The sequence below is a fragment of the Carassius carassius genome, chromosome 39, assembly GCF_963082965.1.
Source record: "Carassius carassius chromosome 39, fCarCar2.1, whole genome shotgun sequence".
Lineage (NCBI taxonomy): Eukaryota > Metazoa > Chordata > Actinopteri > Cypriniformes > Cyprinidae > Carassius > Carassius carassius.
In genome coordinates this window covers 4,423,286-4,443,211 of record NC_081793.1, presented here as the reverse complement: position 1 = coordinate 4,443,211, position 19,926 = coordinate 4,423,286, and the positions used below count along the sequence as shown (strand labels likewise).

Genomic DNA, 19,926 nt, shown 5'->3' with positions numbered 1-19,926 from the left:
AGAATTTAAAAAGGGGGGAGATATCATTATGAAATAAATGTTTCATAATGTTTCATCCTCTTATTAAATCAGATAAATATTTTATCACCTATGTTGCTGCAGGATATGAAATTTAGACATGAGAGGGAACAAGTAATAGTGTTCATTATTTCAGCTGCTGTGCTTCAGGATATGACTCATCCACCAGAGAATTGTCACATTATCTCATATTTTTATTAGAACGATGAAACATTGAAAATAAAAAGGGACAATCATTTTTATGGTTAAGAGCTAAATTGTAGGATTAATTGAAAGCTTTAAATCCTAATGGCATCATTTTGTTGAATGTTACCGTGATTTCTACAGTCTTTTTAGTCTTGGCAGCTGAGGTCAGGCAGGACAGCGGTAACCCGAGCCATAAAAATGATTTGATGGACATTTAAAATGTGAATAACTTTATATCACTGCACTTCTGACCCATTTCACAATGTATTCTTAGCACAGTCCCAAGTGAAGCCCCAGAATTAGTAGCAGAAATGTTCTGGGGTGTGTACCCAAAGTTACTCACATGATTTCACTCGATTTCACACTACTTTAAAAAACTAAATATTTTCAACAAATCTTTACATTTATTAAATGTATTTAATTAGCTTTCCTTGTTTTTTATAGACATTATAATTAAACAAATCATATATAAACTATGTAAACATGAAAAACATAATATGGTGTATATATTTTCCTTATATATAAAATAAGTCACGTACATGTACGTGTTCACATCATAGTTATTTTCAAGCTTTTAAGTATATATTTTTGTATATAAATGTTGAAACATGATATTATACTGCGTATAAAAATATTTAAACAAAACTGTTTTTAATATAATATAATTTTAATTTACATTTTATGATATTTTTTACTTCATGTCCTAAAGAAATACAAAAAAAAAAATCATTTTAATTAAGAAATTAAAAACATGCATCACAAAACAGTTGTTTTTTAATGTGTTTTAAAAGGGACCTATTATGCAAAATTCACTTTCACATGTTGTTTGGACACAAGTGTGTGCTGGCAGTGTGTGTACACGACCACCCTATAATGAAAAAAATCCACCCACTCCTTTTTTTAATCCCCATAAATAATAAGCAGTGTATCCCAGCGACCTGTTTTCAGCATTGCTGCTAATGTGATGTCACATTAGCCAGAGGTCCCGCCCATGAAAGTTGACAGACACTACCATTTTAAAATAGAACTGCCCTGAGCGAGTTGTACACACGAGAATGTCTCCCAAGCACTTTAGGTGTACTGAAGCTGGATGTATGAATCCACATAGCTCTCTCAATTTACTCCCGAAATTTGAGCTGCTGAAGACGAGGTGGATTCATTTTGTTTTGGAAGAAACTGCTCCCTCAACTCTTCCGAAATTTGTTTATGTCTGTGTGAATCATTTTACACCGGACTGCTTTTTGAATGAGGGTCAGTATTAAGGAGCTTTTGCTCCTGAAGGATGGAGCAGTGCCAACTGTTCGTAATCCAGCTACACCTCCAGAGGAAGTAATTATTATGCGTTAGTTTTCCAAATGGCCTTTCTGAAAGAGCTTCTTGGCTCTCTTTAAGGCTAATGTTGCTAAAGCTACCATTGTCTGTCTGTTTTAACTGATGCTGCTGTCACATGCTACCAGAATGATCATAAATAGGAAAGTGGGAGTCAAAATTGCATATGAAAGCAATGTGAAGTCGACTGCTGGAATTAGGCAAGCTCATAATCACAAGTAGGGCTTATAAAGTTTGTAATAACATGCAATGGAGTTATTTTTTATTGTGCCATGCTCTCGTCTGTGTAATTCATAAAGTGAGTTTTCTATGCACAGTACAATCAGATGACTGACTTTTGAAAGTGAGTGCATTTTCTGTAAATATAACAGGCTTGTACTAACTAGTGATGTGTCGTTCTTGAACGATTCGTTCATTTTGAATTAATTTTTAATGTGACTTGAGAAGAACAAGTTGTCTTGGGGAGTGATTCATTCAGTTGCGCATGCGCAATATTCTGTAGGTTCTGTTCTACTGGTAGTAGTTTACCTGTGTCAGTCCGTGCAGTCTTGAGCCGGAAAGAGATTTGATTAGTTCATCTTTCGGGTCGAGTTTGAGTCATTCCTTAATCACGTGACAGCCCCATAAGCTAAACCAATGCAGTCTGAGCCGAAAAGAGAATTGATTACTTCATCTTTCAGGACTTTCGGGTTTTTGACTCGTTCCTTAATCACGTGACAGCCCCATATGCTAAACCAATGCAGTCTGAGCCGAAAAGAGAATTGATTAGTTCTTCTTTCGGGACTTTCGGGTTTTTGACTCGTTCCTTAATCACGTGACAGCCCCATACGCTAAGCCAATGCAGTCTGAGCCAGAAAGAGAATTGATTAGTTCATCTTTCGGGACTTCGGGTTGTTCGTTCTTTTGTCCTGTGACGTGACAACCTTGGCTAGAGTAATTAGTTAATTTATGTAACACTAATGAGCTGATGGTATTTCAGCCATCTGTTCCATATTAATGAATCCTGACTCTCTAACACATTCTGCACTCAAAGACCAGAACGTGAGTAAACAAGGACCTTCGTTTTACAACATCTTCCAACATAATTCACCATTTGGGGCGCCGCGATGTCGGCAACATCCTGGCGTGGGTGACAGTTATTACACCTATTGAGACTGTCCAGGGATACCCGCGCGAGCCTCAAAGAAGAAACAAAACACCCACATTCCTAAACACACACACAAACTTTTCTTTACGCTCTTTATGTAAGTCCTTAATAATATGTATTTTAAATAGGTTTGTGTGTTGCATAAAATGGTTAATCCTGTTATGCGAGGATTATAAATTGCTGATTTGTAAATTGGAAATGTTTCTCCTAATTTTAATGTTCTCAAAAAAAAATCATGAGTTGTAACCCTACCCCCCTGACCAGGTCGTAAAACTTTATGACCTAACTGACAGAACAGCAAAGCCAGATCACTGGTACCTTTTTAAAACGTATTTCTAAACATATTGACTGTGTTGCCTTTTTGGTGCATTAGATGTTTTCTATAATCAAATTGGAGTATAATGTTTATCATGTGTTAATCAAACTTTAAATGTTTGTAATTCTGCATATGAATGTAACGTCGTGTTTCTATCAGTTATATATGTTATTTTTGGTATCTGTTTAATCGTCATGCTTTGACGGACTCACTTATATAAAGGAAATTAATGAAAAATGTATTAATCTGGGATTACAAACTTGCTAGAATATCACTGCTGAAATCTGATAAGCCATAACTTATTAGAGTGGGTGGTTCCCCAGAGACAAAGGAACGTTTTTCCCACTTCAGATCGCGGACGTTCATTGGTTGTTCACGCAAACAGAGGCGTGAACCAGTCAAGCCATAAGAACTGAAACCAGGAAGTTCTTGTCGGTTCTTGCTCTTCTTCGCTCTCTTGTCCCTGTCTGGTCCCTCTCAGCATGGCGGCTGAGAGAACAGCCGTTCTCATGGCTCCTTCGGGAGCTTTCATCTCCGTTGTTTTCATTTCTTTTACTTACTAAGTTCTTCTCTACACGAGGAAGACGAATTCTGAATCATTACGTTTGTTGGACCTCTCAAATATCGCGCGATTCCGCAGCAGCCCCGGAAGACACGAAAGAACACGCCTAGCTACAAAGGACCACACAGACACGCACGCTGGTCTGGCGAGTCACAAAGAAACCACATGCAAGTATCATTCTCTATGGAGATTTAAATGCTGCTTAAAGTTTGTCTATTACCTTTTCAAGGTGATTTGATTCGTTGTTGTCTTTCAAGGGTTACTGTCTGTGAGTTATTCATAACTGAGCTTATTCTGTGATCGCGCCTATTCTCTCATCTCTCTCTCTCTCATCCTCTCTCACTCATTCTCTCTCTCTCTCTCTCTCTCTCTCTCCCTCCCTCATTTGGATTCCGTTATGTCTTGTACAAAGTTTACTGTCTGTATTGTCGTACGCGTATTTACTCTGTGTGATTTGTAGTTTGATGTATTATTAGTTCAATTATTAAAAACCAATATATATTAATGATTGCTTCTGTCTAAAATGCTCTCATCACTAGTCAATGAAATGTCTGACCTTAGCTACAAGCTCGTTACTTTTCAGTAACCGAAATTTCATAAGGATAGGAAAATATTTTCATGGCCAGAGACTATTTTTCCTTGAATTATAAGAAGTGATAACCCTATTGAAAGTTGATAAGTTAATCTTACGGCCGTTTGCTGGACAAACCACTGTTTGATTTGCGGTAATTCACAGTACGAGATATCACTATAATTGATATGAAGAATGGAATATTGGCATATTAATGAGTAAATTACAGTGCCTTGTAATGTGTTATTGATATATACAATTGACCTATTTTTCATCTTCAATAATTTTAATGTAACTGTCATGAGATATATATATTAATAATATTCCTGATTAATTATTAAAATTCCCTATATATCATTTGAGTTAATTATAATGTACAACCCAGTGCGGCTACATTTACAATCTTCCTTACAAATGGATACATAGTGTCACGTTTATGAACTTTCTGTTTCCTTTTTTGGTCTTCCTGTTCTTGTTTTAGTTAATTGATTGATCCTCACCTGTTTCCAGTTCCCTCATCACCTTCTGTGTGTTCAAATACCCGTTCTGTTCAGTTCCTCCTCGTCCGTGATTGTTTGTCGATGTTTATCATTGTTGATATCGTTGTTGATGTGTTGAATGTATGCTAAATGTTATCTTGTTAATATTGTCTGTATTGTTCGTTATCATCAGTAAACTCCTCATTTATTCCTTATCCTCCTCTTGCACTTTGTTTTACGTTTAGCACTACATCATAATCTGTAACAGAATCACGGACCCAAAAAGTACAGTTTATTTTTAGCTGCGTTTTTTCTTTCATTTATTTTTTGCCTTTTTTTTCCTCCTCTCCCGGAATGGCCATCCCAGCAGTCCGTCTCCTATGCCTGGAGCAATTGGACCGTTCGCTGGAGGACTACACCAGGGACTTTTTAGATCTGGCGTGCCTTACTCACTTCCCCGACCGCTCGCTCTCTAACTTTTTCTACACCGGCCTGAGCGAGCGGAGTAAGGCACGCCTACCAGCGAACGGTCCCCGAGAGGATTTCGCCGCTTTTGTGGAGTGGGTGCTGGAGAAAAATGGATCGTCATGGACCATCTACACCGCCGAGGACGATATCTCCAGCCCCACTCCCGACCCAGAGACCAGCCAGCCACCATCAAGACACATGGAGCCAGAGCCCACCGCAGCCGCAGAGCCCGAGCCAAAGCAGGACCTCGAGAGCGCGACTGACCAGGTGTGTGAGCCGGCAACACCGTGAATCGTGGGAGTCCTCGTGGAGATCGAGGGCGTGGAGGAACGCCCTGCCCACACTTCCGCGACTGAGGGTGAGCTGTTTTCGGTCTCGGGAAATATGGAGCAACTTATGGATCTAATGGACTGGTCTATGGAGGTAATTTCTGTATCCCCTGTTTTTCCGCTGGTTCCATCCAGCCCTGGTCCCCTTGTATACCCTCTCAGTCTCCCACTCCTACCTCCTCCAGTCAGCTCCTCTGCTCCATTTTCTGTTTCTCCGCTGGTTCCGCCCAGCCCTGAATTTTCTGTTTCTCTGTTGGTTCCGTCCAGCCATGAATTTTCTGTTTCTCCGCTGGTTCCACCCAGCCCTGAATTTTCTGTTTCTCCGCTGGTTCCGCCCAGCCCTGAATTTTCTGTTTCTCCGCTGGTTCCGCCCAGCTATGAATTTTCTGTTTCTCAGCTGGTTCCGCCCAGCTATGAATTTTCTGTTTCTCCGCTGGCTCCGCCCAGCCCTGAATTTTCTGTGTCTCCGCTGGTTCCGTCCAGCCCTGAATTTTCTGTCTCTCCGCTGGTTCCGCCCAGCTATGATTTCTCTGTCTCTCCGCTGGTTCCGCCCAGCTATGAATTTTCTGTCTCTCCGCTGGTTCCGCCCAGCTCTGAATTTCCTATGTCTCCGCTGGTTCCGCCCAGCTCTGGATTTTCTGTGTCCTCACTGGTTCCGCCCAGCTTTGAATTTTCTGTGTCTCCTGTACTCCCTCCCAGCCTCCCTCACCCACCTCCTCCTAGACCTGCCAGTTCCCCTTTCTCCACTTCTGCTGGTTCCGTCCAGCCCTGATTCTCCTTTGTTTCCTCCCATCCTTCCTCTCTCTCCTCCTCCTAGACCAGCCAGTTCCTCGTCATCCCTGCTGGTGCCAGTCAGTCCCGCAGCTCACCCTCAGTCCGCGCAATCTGGGTGCGATGGTTCGCCGCTGGACTGCCAGTCCCCAGCTCCGCCTTGGCGTGTTAAGGCCCTGTCTCCGCCTCCAGCCTCCAAGCCCTGGACTCCTCCTCGGTCTTTCGACCCAGCGGCTCCGCCTTGGCTCTTAGCTCCCTCGTCTCCACCGTGGCCTGTCATCCTACCTGCTCCACCGGGCTCCCTCGCCCCTCTGGCTCCACCTTGGTCAGTCATCGACCATCCGCCGCCTCGGGACTCCACTACTCTGGTTCCACCTCGTCACTCCATCCCTCCGGCTCTGTCAGGCTCCTCCTTCCCTCTGGTTCCACCGTCATCCTCCGTCACTCCGGCTCCACGGCCGTCTTCCAGGACCCCGCCTCCGCCTTGGTCGCCAGAGCCTTCTGCTCCACCTAGGCCCTCCGGATCCTCGACGTCACCCTGGCTCTGCGGCTGTGCTGCTCCATCTTGGGCTCCTCACCCACCGGTGCAGTCTCCTCCTGTCGGCCCCCTGGTGTCGTCGGCCGCTCCTCCACCGTGGCTCCTCCCGCCGTCGACTCCACCGTGGATCTCCGTCCTGGCTGGTCTCTGGTGGACCATCTGGCTCCTCCTGCTCCGGGCTCCTCCCTGGCTCCTCCCTCCATCCACTCCGCCCTGGTCCCTACCTCCATGCTCCCTCATCACCTGCTCTTGGCCTGCTCCTCGCCCGCCTCCAGAACCCCCACCCTCCCTCCGCTGGTATTCCTCTTGCGGTGCGAGGACGCACCGTTCCGGGAGGGGGCGAACTGTCACGTTTATGAACTTTCTGTTTCCTTTTTTGGTCTTCCTGTTCTTGTTTTAGTTAATTGATTGATCCTCACCTGTTTCCAGTTCCCTCATCACCTTCTGTGTGTTCAAATACCCGTTCTGTTCAGTTCCTCCTCGTCCGTGATTGTTTGTCGATGTTTATCATTGTTGATATCGTTGTTGATGTGTTGAATGTATGCTAAATGTTATCATGTTAATATTGTCTGTATTCTTCGTTATCATCAGTAAACTCCTCATTTATTCCTTATCCTCCTCTTGCACTTTGTTTTACGTTTAGCACTACACCATAATCTGTAACACATAGTACTTATTATTTTTTTTATTATAATTATTATTAACTTTTGCAGTTACGTGGTGTATTTCTGTTTTCAAATTGTTGCTTTTAATTTCTGTCATGATGGTACTTTTCCATAACACTGAATGTGGTAATAAAGAGTTGGTTATGCTTTAAATTTTGTCCATATGATGGCGAAATCACCTTGATAAAGAAGATTTTTTTTTCTGTTTTTTTTTCTGTTTTTTTTTTCAGTGGATTCTAATCTTCAAAAATTACTTTGTTGTATGATTTATGTCTTTTGAGTTCACCGTTCAGATTAGACTATATAACTGTAGTGTTACTTGTTTAGGATTCAAAATGTTATTCGCTTTTAATTTATGTCATTATGTCCTTTTTGAGCAATCATCTTATACATATATTAGACCAATATGTCAAGCAATTATTATACCAGCAAACTTAAAATTGGAGTAAAAATGAACAAACTAGGCTATAAATACAGTACTTTGTATTGTAGGCTTGTATTATTGTATTATTATATAGCCTAGTTTTTATTTACTGATAGACAGTCAAAAAGACACATTAATCAATATTTTATTTCTAACAGGGTTCTATTTATTAATAAAATAATAACACACCACAGATCCTCAAGAAACTGTAATAAAAACACAGTGACAAAAATGTCAGAAATATCATATGGGTCTGTCACTTGATTAAGGAATGACTTAAATCCGATAACTTGTTAGACAAGAGGTGAGGTGAGCTAATCACAGACTGAAGACCCAGGTAAATAATTAATTAATATATTCTGTTTATTATAGCATTTTAGTTTTGTATTGTTTGTAGTGTGATCAACGTTTGCTTAAGTACTAGATGTGTTAAGGAAGTAACACGTAACATTTTAATTACATTTTGCTAAAATGAACGAAATGACTCGAAAAAAGATTTGTTCATTTTGCTGAATGAGACCCAAAAGTCAGAGTCAGTAAAATGATCCGAACTTCCCTTCACTTGTACGAACAGTGGGATGTTTATTTGCAGAGGCTGGAGCTTGAGCTCTTGAAGCTCTGCCCTCTTCCCCGGAGTACCAGCTCATTTGCATTTAAAGGGAAAGACACGGAAATGACAGAAAGAACTGACCAACTATGGATCCAGCGAGGACTACGGATTTACAGGAGTATTTACAGGCTAAAAACACTCATCATATGGATCAGCAGGACGAACAGGCGCTCGCCACAGCTCGGGCTGTGCAGATTTTGGTGATGGAGGTGTCCGAGCTAACAACCCAAGTACAACATCTGTCATCACCCACTGCGCCAACTCCAACGCCTGTCCCTCATCAACCTCTTTCCATGACCAGTCATCATGAGCCTTGGATACCGACACCTGAAAGATAATCTGGTGAGCCCAATCTCTGTAGAGCATTCCTAACTAAGTATATATATGCCATATTTTTCTCTCTTCAACCAGTGACATTTTCTTCAGAGGAATCCAAGGTGGTGTTATTCATGACCTAACTGTCTGGACACGCAGCTCTGTGGGGGACAGTGGTGTGGGAGAACCACCATCCTTGCTGTGCCTCATTCACTACACTCTCTCTGGAGATGAAGCGGGTTTTCAACCGAGCGGTGGCGGGACGTGAGGCGGCATGTAAGCTCGCAGATCTGCGCTAGGAGAGGAGACCCATTTTTGGATTACGCTACCAAATTTAGTACACTGGCGGTTGAGTGTTGTTGGAACGAGGAGGCGCAGTGGGACCACATACAAGGAGAGATTTCCACCCTGAAGCTACCCAAGAGTCTCGACAGACTGTTTGAGCTAGCGCTGATTGTGGACGCTCGTCTACAACAACGGATGGATCAGACACAGCTAATCACGTGCTTTGAGGGACGGGGGTTTCCCGGCGGTAACAGTGGTCACGCAGTCAGCCATTCAGTCGACCAGGAGCCCATGCAGGTGGGTAGGGCTCGGCATTCCTGGGAGGAGAGACAACATCGTAGATGTCAGTATGTCTGTACTGTGGGAGGGCTGGACATTATCTCAGAGTCTGTCCCGTAAATGATCAAACCCGACAGTAGTTAAGTGGTTACTGTGGGGTGGGATTGCTATGGATAAATCCTTGTCAGCCACTCTCCACTCTGTAAGACTGCAATGGGCAACAGGATCTCACTGTTGTCAGGCGCTCGTGGACTCGGGTTCGGAGGGGAATCTTATGGACATTTCATTGGACAGACAGTTTGGAATTTCGATGGTTCCATTACAGCACACCATCTCCATTCACGCCCTCAGCGGACAGATGTTACCAGACATCACACACACCACCGTCTCGCTCACACTCATCACGTCCGGTAACCACTCTGACAAGTCCCCCCTCGTGCCGATCATACTGAGTCATCCTTGGCTGGCCAAGCACAGACCCAGGATCAATTGGGGACAGGGCTGCATCTCAGAGTGGAGCCGTCAGTGCTATGCGGATTGTTTAGTGTCTGCATGCCCATCTGTTTCATGTTCTATGTTACAGGAGGAGCCAGTGAACCTATCTAACGTGCCGGAGGACTATCTCGACCTGAGGGGAGTGTTCGTTAAGTCCCGGTCCGCTTCACTTCCTCTGCATCGTCCCTATGACTGTGCCATGGACTTATTGCCAGGTACCTCTTCACCTAAAGGCAAGTTATACTCACTTTCTAACCCTGAGAGGGAGGTCATTGAGAAATATATTTGTAATTCTTTGGCAGCTGGGCTCATTCATCCTTCTTCGTCTCCAGCGGGTGCCAGATTTTTTTTCGTGGGTAAGAAGGATGGTTCTCTGCGACCGTGTATAGAGGGCTGAGCAACATCATGGTAAAGAATACTTATCCTTTGCTACTGATGGCTTCAGCCTTTGAACGGCTACAGGGAGCATCTCTTTTCACGAAATTAGATCAACGTAACACTTATCATTTCGTCTGCAAAAGGGAGGGGGATGAGTGGAAAATGGCATTTAATACCCCCAAGGGGGCACTTCGAGTACTTGGTCATGCCTTTTTGGCCTCCCCTGCTGTTTTCCAAGCTCTCGTTAATGACGTGTTGAGAGACATGGTCGATCAGTTCATATATGTCTACCTGGATGACATTTTCATATTTTCCTCTTCTCTCCAGGAACATGTTCAACACATCAGATAAGTGCTCCAGAGGCTGCTCGAGAATGTGCTTTTGGTCAAATCGGTGAAATACGTGTTTCATGCACAGTCTGTTCTGTTCTTAGGGTATATCGTTTCATCTGAGGGGTAGCACATTGATCCGGACAATGTTAAGGCTGTGATAGACTAGCCAATCCCAGACTCTCGTAAGGCACTGCAGAGATTTCTGGCATTCCCTAATTTTTATCTGTATTTTATTCGCAATTTCAGCCAACTAGCCACTCCTCTGACCGCCTTGACCTCCACCAGAATTATGTTCAGATGGTTTAATGCAGTTGAGGCTGCATTTTCCAACCTTAAGAGCCGCTTTGTTTCAGCTCCCATCCTTATAGCCCCTGATCCGTCACGTTAGTTTGTGGTGTAGGTCGATGTGTCAGAGGTGGGGGTAGGAGCAGTTCTTTCCCAGCGCAAAATAAGATAAGATGCATAAGATGCATCCTTGCACGTTTTTTTATCATCGCTTATTGACTGCGGAACATAATTATGATATTGGTAACAGAGAGTTGTTGACAGTCAAATTAGCATTGAAGGAATGGCGCCACTGGTTAGAAGGGTCAGGGGTACCTTTATTTGTCTGGACCGATCATCAGAACTTGGAATACATCAGGTCCGCCAAACGACTTAACTCCAGGTAGGCTCGGTGGGCTCTTTGTTCGGTCGTTTCGATTTCTCTCTTTCGTAACATCCTGGGTCCAAATTCATCAAACCGGACACGCTGTCTCATATTTTTGATCATTCCGAGCGCCCGTCTACTCCCGGGTGTATTTTACCTGAAGGACTTTTTATCTCCACACTCACATGGGGGGTTGAATCGAAGGTCCGCACAGCCTTAGAAGGGGTTACACCTCTGCCCGGGAGTCCACCGAGTAAGTTATTTATGCCGGAAGGTTTACGTTCAGATGTTATTCAGTTCCAATGTGGCTTGTCATCCAGGAATCAGTCGGACCAGGTTGTTGGTCAAGCAACAATTTTTGTGGCCCAGTATGGCTCGTGACATTGGTTTGTTCTCGTGTCACTAAAATCCTTAGTCCAGTGACAGTCCGCCTTAAATTTCCTCCTGTGTTCAGGAGAGTTCATCCCGTCTTCCATGTGTCCAAAATAAAACCCATTTTTCATTCCCACATTAATCCGCCTACCCAGGTTCCTCCCCTGCCATGTCTCATAGATGGGGAACCAGCTTATTTGGTTCATCACTTTCTGGACGCTAGACGAAAGGGACATGGATTCCAGTACTTGGTGGACTGGGAAGGTTATGGTCCGATGAGAGAAGTTGGGTTCCTGCTAAGGACATTCTGGATCACTCCCTGATAGATGATTACAATCTACAGGTAGGTTCTCCTGGGAGTGCCAGGAGGCATTCTTAGGAGAGGGGTTACTGTCACGGTTCATCATTAACTGACTCGCCCTGTTGTGTGTGTGTATGATTGACATTACCATGTCAGAGTGCTGATTGTGTGCTGCTACTCATCAAGCACTCTATTTAATGCGTGTGTGGCAGGGGAGACGTGGTTCAGCGAGGTCTGCGACGGGAGAGAGAGTGAAGAGACGAGCGGTGGTAAGTAGTTCAAGTGAGAAACAAGTAACACCTGGTTCTCGTTATAGTGATAGGCGTGGGGGAGCGCTATTTAAGCCGCCCGAGGATCAGCAGAGGGAGAGAGACCGGAGGACTCGGGGAAGGACGCAGCAACAGTCAATCGTTAGTGGCGAGTGAACATGAATGTTTATGCGTATGTGGCGCGACTTTGTTTTCTGGTTTATTTTCTTTTGAAGTAATAAAATCTTCCTCGACCCTCAGTACACTGACCCTGGTCTCCATCCTTCACACATGAAGAAAACGTGAACCGTATTACAGCGTGTCTTGTTTTTCAGCTCATTATAGGTGCTACTGGGGTTCTGCTCGTGTTCTCTCGCTGTTAGCACTGGATGTTTCAAGTAGTTCCACGGATCTGTTCATGTCCTCTCGCTGTCTGCACTGGACATTTCAAGCGATTCCACGGTCATGTTCGTGATCTCTCAATGTCGGCTCTGAATGTGGAAGTGCTTGAAGTTCTGGTGAAGTTAACTTTTATCATTATCCTCTGTGATTCCTGCTGTCGTTTGCCCATTGCAGTCCATGCATCACGGAGCACCCCTGCAGCCACCTGCTTCTCAGTACCTTGCTTCTCTGGAACTTTCTGAATCTTCTGTGTTAATAAACTGTTAACTCGCAATTGGAACTTCTGCGCTTCTTTTTCTGTATCCACTGACATCCCCATGAAGAAAATGAAAGGTACAAATACTTCCACATCCCAAGTTGCTAAAAAGTAAGCATTACTGTTGCGTTCTATTCCTGTAGGAAATAAGCTGTATGAATCAGTGGTTAAAATTCCCACTGATCACAGGTCAGCTGGCATACAATATAACAACAACAACAGTCTTTTAATGAGCATTACCATAAACCCCTGACTGGTGACAGGACTGAGATAATGGGCGAATTCCTGCAGTGAGAGTGAAAGTCGGTTTGCATGAGGGGTTGATTATTATATCTACTTCTCAGACCAAGGTAAAGTCAAAGTCTCTGTAGTACGATGTCTACAGAGACGATAGGAGGCCTGCGAGTCCCACTGTGCAGCAAGGCATTGTGCTCCTACTGGTTTGTCACACGTTGTGCCACTCAAGTGAGGACATAGTTTGCTTCCAGACAGACTGATGTCTAAGGATGGCAAACAAGAAGATTTGGCTTCCTGAAGTTAACTCGCGTAAACTAGCATGAATTTGCCACAGTAAAAGTTGTATGAGGTCATTAGAAAGTTAGAGGCGGTAATTTAGTGAGCACACTGTGGAAAAGATGAAAGACTAATCAAATTTCACAGCATCAGTATACACACACAGACAAATAACTCACTCTCTGTCGATGACGAGGCAGGTGACAGCTTCAGCAGCAATGACATTAGCCGTCCTGATGTCTTCTCTGTGGAGACACAAAAAATACATGTCAATCATACACAGCCAAACTCTAAAATGTATTCATTTTTGATTAATTACTCAATATACACACACATTTATATGATATGGTTATTCAACATATATATTTTTTTGTTGATTTTCCAACAAAAATAACTATTCTGTGACACATATGGTTACTGAGATATACAATTTTATACCGCCATTATTTAATTAATGTTGTATTTTTAAAGTCATGTAAACACTTTAGCATGACTTAAATCATACGAATCAGACTTTTGAAAGTGAAAGTGACATGGTGACCCATACTCAGAATTTGTGCTCTGCATTTAACCCATCCAAAGTGCACACACACAGAGCAGTGAACACAAACACACCCAGAGCAGTGGGCAGCCATTTATGCTGCGGCACCCAAGGAGCAGTTGGGGGTTTGGTACCTTGCTCAAGGGCACCTAAGTCGTGGTATTGAAGGTGGAGAGAGAACTGTACATGCACTCCCCCCACCCACAATTCCTGCCGGCCCAAGACTCGAACTCACAACCCTTCGATTGTGAGTCCGATTCGCTAACCACTAGGCCACGACTTCCTTGTGAAGTTGGGCTAACAGAATAAATTGAACAGTAGCTCAAAAAATAATGTGATTTATTCCATTAAATAATCAGTTACAAACTGTGTCATGTATGGCCTGCTGGGACAGATGAACACTGTAGCTCAGCTACTAAAAAGACTCATTTGAGCTAGTTAATAATTATGCATGTAAACATACGTAATAAGACGAAAACAACAAATCACGGTCTATTGTACTGTTTCAGAAAAATTAGCAATCATAGTACATAATTTGTCCTAATCAATGACAACTGGAGTAGTATTAATCATCGGCCATTATTAATGTGCAGCATTTTTTACCGCATGGCACAACATTAATTCATTGTGTGTGAACCAAAATTCTGAATGACACCTCCAAGCAGCTGCACACTGCCTGTTTACAATGACCAGATGAGAATGGCCTTCACACAGAGACAGGAAGTGCATCCTAACTCTTAAACCAGGCTTAACTGAACAACCCAGTCTCATTGGAAAAAACATGCCTGTGGCTACACTTCTTCAAATGAAATGACACTTTCAAACTGAAATGTCCATTGTGAGGCGCTGTTTCAGTTTTATTTGCAACAGATAAATGTAAATCTGGCGATGTTTTATTATGTTAGTTGTTGTACATATTGTGCCAGTTTGGAAATTAAATATCCGGTGAGAGGCGCTAAAAGAGTAATGCTCTATTGCATTTGAAAATAATGTAACACCTACACTAAACCCAACCCTAAATAGAGAGTGTCAACAAAGCCAACATGAAATAAAAATGCATTGATACAACCTGATTCTCTGAGTCTTAGAGCTTGCTTATTAAGTGTTGTGACTTATGTTTAATAAGATTCATACCAGTATGCTCTGCATCACAAGTGCAATGATGTACCAGGTGTGCTACTGAGCATGTTTACCACATCTGAAAAATAACATATATATGGAGCTGGTTTTGTGATGCAAACCCCAAAATATATTAGTTTGCACTATGGTAAAAGTGTTTTGAGGTAATAATGGTATTATGCAAGGATCCTTGTACAACAAAAAGGCTTTATTACTCAATAATCTGAGTATATGTAGGTTTCTGGCAAAAGTGCATGTAGAGTCAATATTTTTCAATGATATTGTGTTGATGTAACACAAGACACAGTGCTCTTTACTAAAGCAAGCTATTATTACTGATGCTTTTTCAACAAACCAAAACTATAGATATTATACTTCAGGTGCAATACATCCTGTTTGGGCTAGGAACATGTGTACCTCAAATCACGTGATTTGTTGAATTCCATAGCAACTGCAACACACGAAAATCCACTGCAACTGCATAACAATTCCCTGACAACCATCCACAACCCCCTTGCATTGTGCTAGAGAGTTTTAAAGAGGCAAACACCACTCAAACAACGAGCAAAAATCATGCTGCATCTTTACAATTACATTGATTGTTCTTTAAATTACTGATTTGTTCAGCAACTTTAAAACACATTACAAGGACATCAACAAAACCAGCTGCAGACAGTAAACCACTTATGTGCAATTACCTTAAAAAGACTGTAAACTGCCTGCCACATCCACAAATACATGGCGTATTATGAAAGTACACACACGTTTAAAAATTAAAATATTTTTTTATGATTGAATTTCAGGTTTTAGGATTAAAACCTTGGTTATGGGGCAATGCATTTGCTTGTATGCATTTGAAAAGTGTCAAAATAAATGACAAAATGTAAAATGTTTTGAGTTTCCAATGTTTCCAAATATTTTCAATGTGACCTTTATATAATACAAAGACGAAAACAGTGAAATGCCACCCTCATCCTCATCTCTGACATGTGGGTCTGCTATTAGCACCACACAGTTGTGTAGACATGTCTGTTTTAGGGTATCATTAGTGTTTGCTGTCTTGAGATGCATCTGCATGTGCTGGAATTCAACCGTCTCAAACTGGCTGTCATTAGATATGACATGATCCCGGTACAACTGTGAAAAAGATAACTTCCATTAAGATACTATTAGAGATACTGTAGCTCTTGCGAATAAGGTCCAGTTAAAAAACCTAAAGTGACTATTACATCAGTTCTGTGCTATTCACATCACAGCTACACTTATCACATCAACCGCACATGAAGATTAAAACTGACACTGATAAAGTCCAGCACAGGGAAACATCCTTCAATTAGCATGGCATACTTCAGAGGCAGAGGGATGTCTCTGAATTACAATGACAGCATTCAGGACTCCAGCAGGATGGAGTCAAAGAAAGACAGTGGTGGGTTAAGACCAGCCAGTACAAACATGTTTCAGCTGTCAGTTAAAGTCTGGATGTAGTGAGCGCAGATCACAGCAAGTATGGAGTGAGGTTTATGAAGGAAAGGTCAGAGCCGTCAATCAAGCCTGGAGAATAACAGGATAAAGTGACACGACACAAGCTTCTCCAAGAATCCGAAAGCAAGGTTTAAGTGCCAGCTATGGAGAGAGGTCTTCAATGTAGTAATTATAGGTTAGCACACTCAAAAATAAATGTATGATAGCCCTTATTCATTGTATGTTTCATATATGTAAACAAAAAATGTGATCAGTTTGGGTTCAAAGCAAATAGAAAATAATACAGGGTTTGAAACAGTAAGAGGGTAAATGAAAATTTGGACCCACTTTATATTAAGTGGCCTTAACTACCATGTACTTACATTTTAATTAATAATTTAGTACAATGTACTTATTGTGTACATACATGTTTTTACATTGTACTTATATTTAAAAAAAAAACTACATTTAATTACATTTATAATTACACTGTTGACCCATACTTTACACCTTAACCCACCCTTAAACTTACCCATACCTCCAACCCTCTCCCTAACCTTACCCCTATTCCACCTCAATAGCAGCAAAAGTGTTTTACAATACAATATGAACACAATAAGTACATTGTACTTATTTTTTATGTAAGTACATAGTAGTTAAGGCCACCTAATATAAAGTGGGACCGAAAATTTTAATGAAATTATTTTTAGGTTAACTAAAGCATTATGTGGTAATTAACAATAGCTGAGATTTATCTGACAAGGAAATAGTATTGATATAGCAATGCTTTTAATTTTCTGGGAAATGTATTTACATACATGTCTTTTCAGATGCATTCTTAACAAAAGAACTTCCAATAAAGCCACTTTACACTGTGTACTGTCAGTGAAAATTAATTGTAGCTACGGACACAAGAGTTTGAAGAAGATAACTAATACAAACTTGTAGGACTACTAGTCAAAAATACAAAAAAGTGTAGTATAAATGTCAATGCTATTCTTTAAATAGAAGAAATACCAGGGTAAGGAATCCTAAATATCATGAAACAATTTAAAGCCCTTGTTCCCAGTTCAATGGAAGATATAATATTTAAAAAGTAAAAATGTTTTTATACATGGTTATATGTTGTCCTATTACATAACATTTTCAATAAATTATAAGATTTTTACTTTAATTAGTTTGAGATGATTTTGATAATGTGATCCGGACATGTTTTCATTCGATTTTTCCATACAATGTGTGTTTGTATACTTCCTTCTGGTGTGTAAACTTCAGAAAAAGACAATTATTCTAAGATATGGTCAACATCTCCTTAACTGTCAGGAAATTATTTGTTTTGGCTCAACTTAGTGTTTTGTTTAAGAGGGACATGGAAGTTTACTTAGCATACAGGCTGTTGCACATCAAAGCAGCAGGCAGCCTTTAATCCACAAGACCACAGCTATTGTTATGCCTGTTACTTAGTCAAATCCAAGGCAACTCCCATATCATACAAACAAGACTCAGAACAGCATAAAAATAATGTTTAAGATGAAAGACTGACTTGACCCACTTCAACAGAGTGCTGATTGATTTGCTAAACATACTACCACTAAAAAAGAGAGAAACTAAACAAACAACAACCAAAACAAAAATGCAAGATTGTGTACTAATTAAAATTGAGAGTGAGAGGTGAGATCAAAAGACATGACGATCTACAACACACATGTGAAGGAGTGACACCTCTTTAGGCGAAAACTAATACACTACACACCATATTGCAACTCATCAGCTTGCATTGTCCTTGGGCTCAGATCGAAGCAAGGGCCATCTAACTAGGTGGCTTTGTGAATAGAAACAAAGTAACAATTGATCAATAGATCACAAAATATATAACTATAAATACACAGCTGCAAGACACATTTGTAACAAACAATTATAATAAAATGCACTTCAATGACAATACCTTGGCCCTCAAAATATTTATGTGGTAAAAATAGATTGTGCTTAAATGTAATAGTTACTACATATATCGTAGCTAATAAAATAATTTTAATTAGGAACTATCCATCAATATAATCAGAAACAGACTTCAATCATTAATTAAACATTATCGTTGCTAATGCATTAACCATGAATTAATAGTTTATTATTTTTAAGTTAACTTTTTAAATTTTAAATGTGTAAATGTATTAAAAATCAACTTTATCCAAGATTAATAAATGCAGTAGAAGTACTGTTTATTGTCAGCTTGTGATATCAAATGCATTAATGTTAACACGTTTGGTTATTGTATAATGTCACCAATTAAAATATGGTGCATCCAATCAGACTTAAAGTTATTTTGGTGTAACTGTATCTGCCACTTGGTAGAAAGGCTAGTCAAATATTTTGTTTGCTAAAACTTTACAACAACAAAGTCTAGATTAGTTTTTCAGCACTGTTTTCAATTTTGATACAATCATAAAACTTAGAAATAATTACATTTTACTCTCTTGTGTCTTAAGGCTGATTTATACTTCTGCGTCAGACCTACTCTGTAGCCTTTACACCTTAGGCTATGTGTCAGTTTTCATTTTTACTTCTGTGTCGTTGTCCGCATCGACATGCAGTACACATCCAGACCGCTAGTCTGCAGTGTCCACGGGCATGTTTCTGGTGTAACCTGCAGTACTGCAACAAAAGCCGAAGAAAAAGTGGCTCGTTGGAGAAGCGTTATAACCGTGAAGACGGAAAATAAATATCAAATCATTAAATCATTAATTAAAACTACAAAAAGGAGATAACATCAGAAGAAGAGATGACATTATTTCCATCTCCACAAGGACTTGTATCACGGCAGATCAATATTGTTTCTCGCAGACAATTACTGATATAATAATGTATAATGCTGTGTAGTATAATAAATGATAAGAGACTTGTTCTTCGCTTTGTTTTATTTTATATAAGAAGGTGTAACATTAATATATATTAAAGTGCACATAAACACACACAAAACTCAAGTACATATGGAGGGAGGGGTTCTAGCAGACCAATCACAGTGATTGCTGCTCGCATAGATTTTTTGAGAGATGCACTTCAGGCTACGGCGTACTACACAGCTACGCAGAAGTATAAATTGGGCTTTATAGATTGGCATAGTCTACCATAGTGAACCAGAGATGATTTATTCATGAGTCCCTGTGGCCAAAATATATCCTACTACCCTCTCATTCAAGCTAATCCTAGCAAATCTTAATTTTCCAAGCACGCACCTTTCATTCTGTGTGAAATATACAGGCTCTTTATTTTGGTCCATTAGCAGCTTCCCCCTTTTTTCAGGGTCAATGAACAACAGCCAAGTGCATTGATGTGTGCTTGTTAAATGAAAAATAAAAACACTGTACAAACCCTTTACTGTGTTTATTACTACTCAATAGGGCTTTCAAATTCAAATTTTGAATATTTGTTGAATTTAAAATAAAAATACACATTTGATTGCAAAAACGTTGGATTCGAATTTTAGTTGTGCATTAAGGAGGCAGCCTTACCAGTGGCACACGAAATTTGATGACGATGTAAGTGTCATTGCATTATAAGTGTTGTTGC

The 19,926-nt window shown here is 40.9% G+C and overlaps 1 protein-coding gene across 2 annotated transcripts in view; it reads right to left on the bottom strand.

Annotated features, from left to right (window-relative positions):
- Nucleotides 1-19,926, bottom strand: part of LOC132121259 (cGMP-dependent protein kinase 1) — a 195,978-nt gene that overhangs the window by 34,427 nt on the left and 141,625 nt on the right. For both annotated transcript variants that reach the window (XM_059530483.1, XM_059530481.1), the window contains exon 8: nucleotides 13,418-13,483. In XM_059530483.1, the coding sequence (XP_059386466.1) occupies nucleotides 13,418-13,483 (66 nt within the window). The remainder of the gene's footprint in view (nucleotides 1-13,417; nucleotides 13,484-19,926) is intronic.